The sequence below is a fragment of the Phytophthora infestans genome, genomic scaffold (genome assembly GCF_000142945.1).
Source record: "Phytophthora infestans T30-4 supercont1.6 genomic scaffold, whole genome shotgun sequence".
Classification (NCBI taxonomy): domain Eukaryota; phylum Oomycota; class Peronosporomycetes; order Peronosporales; family Peronosporaceae; genus Phytophthora; species Phytophthora infestans.
The window spans coordinates 3008415-3011891 of record NW_003303753.1 but is presented as its reverse complement, the minus strand read 5'-3'; the positions used below and the strand labels follow the sequence as shown (position 1 = coordinate 3011891).

Sequence of the window (3477 nt, the reverse complement as noted above, 5' to 3'; positions counted from 1 at the left end):
AGGAGGCACCAAACAGCGACGTGAAGTGTGGAGCGGGAGCCACATTGCCAGTTGAGTACGCCGGCGAAGGTGCATCCAAGGCCAAAGTACTACCTGTCGTCACAGCGATGGGCAAGGTCCCTGGGACGGACGACACGATAACATCGCTAAGGCGCTTATTTCTTATCAATGCTGACTCGCGGTTCAATTTCGTGCCCCGTCAAAGGGAAAGGCTCCATTGAAGTGCTAGATTGGAATATTCCAACTCGCCTCAACTCGAATCATATGCCGAACTACACAGACGAAGCTGGCGAAATTGTTCGTCGTCTGATGATTGTTAAATTTGGCAAGCAAGTCTCCGATGACGAAGTCGATGTGGAACTTGAGCAGAAAGTATAAGATCAAGAGTTCGCTACGTTCTTGCATCGATGCCGCTCAAAGTATATCGAGCTCAAAGAAACATACGCAAGCAAGAAGGTGACAGCATTTGCCCCACAGTCATTTATTGATAGAAGCAATGAGTTTCGTGAGACTGCTATAATAATAACAGCTACGGATTCGCTATGGGAAACGTAGCATATGAAGAAGGCGCGGAAATATCGAGATCTGAAATGCGGAGACACTTGCTTGTTTGGATGCGAAAGAAGTTCGGATTGGATAAATTACCTAAGGAACAGTTAAAGCCGCAAGAGATCGAGCGCGCTCATAGTAAAATCGAATATGTCGAGATGAAAATCTGCACACACTGTGGAAACAAACATACGAAGGATTGCTGTAAGGACTACGCATGCAATTCAAGAAGCACCAAGCGATACTTCATTAATGCCAAAATAATATCTCGAACAGGTTTTTTAAAGACTCATAGTTCAGAATTACAGGTACAATTGATCGAAAGGAAGTATCACCCCATGGCCGAGATGGGGCTAACGCGAATCCGTGTTGAAATTAAATCGTCTAAGAACCTTGACTGGAATCTTGGTCTTCGCAAAAGCATCTTCCAAGCTCGTAAATGGACGCTTCTTCGCGATTCGGGCACGGTAGGCCGGGCCTACACCCTCCACGAACTCCAGCTGAACCTCGGAGCTCGTGTTGATGCACGGTAACGGAACAGACTTGATGAAGTGTGCACGAGCAGCAAATGGACCGTAGTACGCTTCCCAGCAGGTGGCATCAACAAATGCGGAGTTCGGCAGCAACCATAGGTCAACCGTCACTAGGCTCGTGCAATACAAGATGAATAGGTCGTCGGGACCAGCAGCCTTCAACCGCTCTTGCTCGAAAACGTCCAGTGATAGATTCCCTTCGACGCATTTACACTGATGAACCTCGTGAAAGAAGCCCTTCGTCGCATCTTCCAGACACAGAAATGCATCTTCGGACGGAGACCCGTCTGCAGGCTGATACAGAAATCACTTCCCTTGATCATTACCGCTAGAGCACCTTTCTTTCTTAAATCCTTTGGTCTTCGTTAACATCCACTTGTCAGCAAGCGCATACGTCAATTGCCGCTCAATATCGCGTCGATTGCATCCATCGCCAACCCGTGCCCCATGAATCATGGGGCATCATGTATATCCGTCTCGATTGATTTAAACAACGATACTGTCACACGGGTCACGTTTGGTTCGTCTTCGATCGTCCTGGTCTTTAATTGGTCGATTCGTTTAGCGTTGTGTAGTTCTATGTAAAGTTTGTGTCAATTTGATGTACCAGCTGTCTCACGTTACTTCGTTAGTGCGCCTCGCGTAGAAGGGATGGTGGCGCGGAAATGGTTCCTGCTCGTGGGCGAGAACGGCAAGGATCTCACATCGACGACTTCTGTCGGGGTGGATGTTGAAGATGTGGATACGTTGCGGGATGCGGTGAAGGAGAAGCTCAGAGACAGCCACCTAGCAGGGATTGCTGCGTCCGATCTCACAGTCTTTGCGAACCGGGCGGAGTACGATGCGAAGCGAAGCGTGCTGCTGCCCCAGTCGTGGTCCCCAGTGACGGCGTATGGGAATAATGGAGAGAATGCGCTCATTGTGCAACTGCCGAAGCGCGCAGAAAGCGATTCACGCTATTTTATCCAGCCAAACGTTCAAGAACAAGTCGAAAAGGCAGTATTTGTGATCGTGGAAGAAGACGAAGAACGCAACGGTGTTGGAATGGGTGTGTTTTTCAGCCCGACTCTAGCGGTGACATGCGACCATAACCTAACGGAGCAACACACTGTGGGAAGCATGGTGTCTCTGGCGTTGAAGGAAGGTATTGAAGCTGTTGAAGTTGTTGCTCGCAGCTCTCTGCTGGACTTTGCGATTCTGAAAGTCGTCCAAACCCAGATCATTCTTCATTCCTCCATGGAATGGAAGACCAGATGAACTACTAGTCCCAAGACACGTGTACACTTTTCCGGTAAGTCCCTGCATAGGGCTGGATTATGCCTGCCGTCAATACTCGAGAGGCATAGCTTGTAGGGTATTGACTGGTAGCGCCAAGAGATTAGGTCGGTCCGGGTAGGACAAAGTCTCGCTACGCGCGAAAGAAAGTACCGCATACTCAGCGGGCCGGTACGTCGGATAGCCCGGGTGCCGTAACACTTCTAGCTGAGCAGCCTCTGCGCTCGGTGACCTGTAAAAGCGCTCGCGCGCCGTCGTCCATCCTTTGGTGGAGGGCACAGGGTTGTGAACGAGCTCAGCCGAACCAAACTCGGCGGAGCCTCGGAAGTGATCTGACTTGGTTAGTCGGAACCGGGTGGAAGCGAGCCACTCGTCTGTCCCGGAAGGGCCGGACCGCGAGGGAACCACCCTCTGCGCAGGCCATATAAACCGCCGACCTAACTCGGCGATTCGTTGTGGTTTGTGTAAGGAATCCACATCTGACGATATTTGTGTGTTCTACTACACCACAATAGAGGTTCCTGAAAAAAAACTAACCTAACAAGCGCACCTGAAATTTCGCACACATATGTCAAAAGATAAAAATATTCTGCTCATGACGTTTTAAATCCAACGGGCACCGGCAAGTATACAAAAACTAAGAAATACCGATACAGCAAAAACAAGCATATTAACATATGATTTTCTCAACGGATATGAAATCAGCGTTGTCGGTTTAGGGGGGCTATATCAAGGTCCTAGGCCTAAAAAGGGGCAGAACAGTCTTTAACTGAGCAATGAATTGAACTCATTTTAAGTACGAATTTTTCTTCATCTTAGATACAATTTTTCCTATATTTTAAGTACAATTTTATCTTTATTCAAAGCACGAATGGTCTTATCTTAAGTACGATTTTTTCATATAAGTACGAATATTATTTATCCTAAGTACGAATTTATCTTCATCTTAAGTACGAATTTTTCTTTTTTAACAACTATTTTTTATTATCCTAAAAACAATTTTCCTAAGATTAAGCACGATTGATCTTTATTTTAAGTACGAATTTTATTCATCTTAAGTACGAAGTTTTCTTTATCTTAAGTACTAGTTTTCCTTTATCTTAACCCTTTTGTTCCTGAA

At 46.8% G+C, this 3477-nt stretch overlaps 1 protein-coding gene and 1 pseudogene across 1 annotated transcript; one reads left to right on the top strand and one right to left on the bottom strand.

Annotated features, from left to right (window-relative positions):
- Nucleotides 1–1019: 1019 nt before the first annotated feature.
- PITG_04796 lies at nucleotides 1020–1532 on the bottom strand (annotated as a pseudogene; the record flags this gene model as incomplete).
- A 187-nt stretch (nucleotides 1533–1719) lies between these two features.
- PITG_04795 (CRN domain-containing protein-containing protein) lies at nucleotides 1720–2339 on the top strand (the record flags this gene model as incomplete). The annotated part of the gene is made up of 1 exon (XM_002905465.1): nucleotides 1720–2339. The coding sequence occupies one exon, from the start codon at nucleotides 1734–1736 to the stop codon at nucleotides 2337–2339; it is 606 nt and encodes a 201-aa protein (XP_002905511.1).
- Between the last annotated feature and the right edge of the window lie 1138 nt (nucleotides 2340–3477).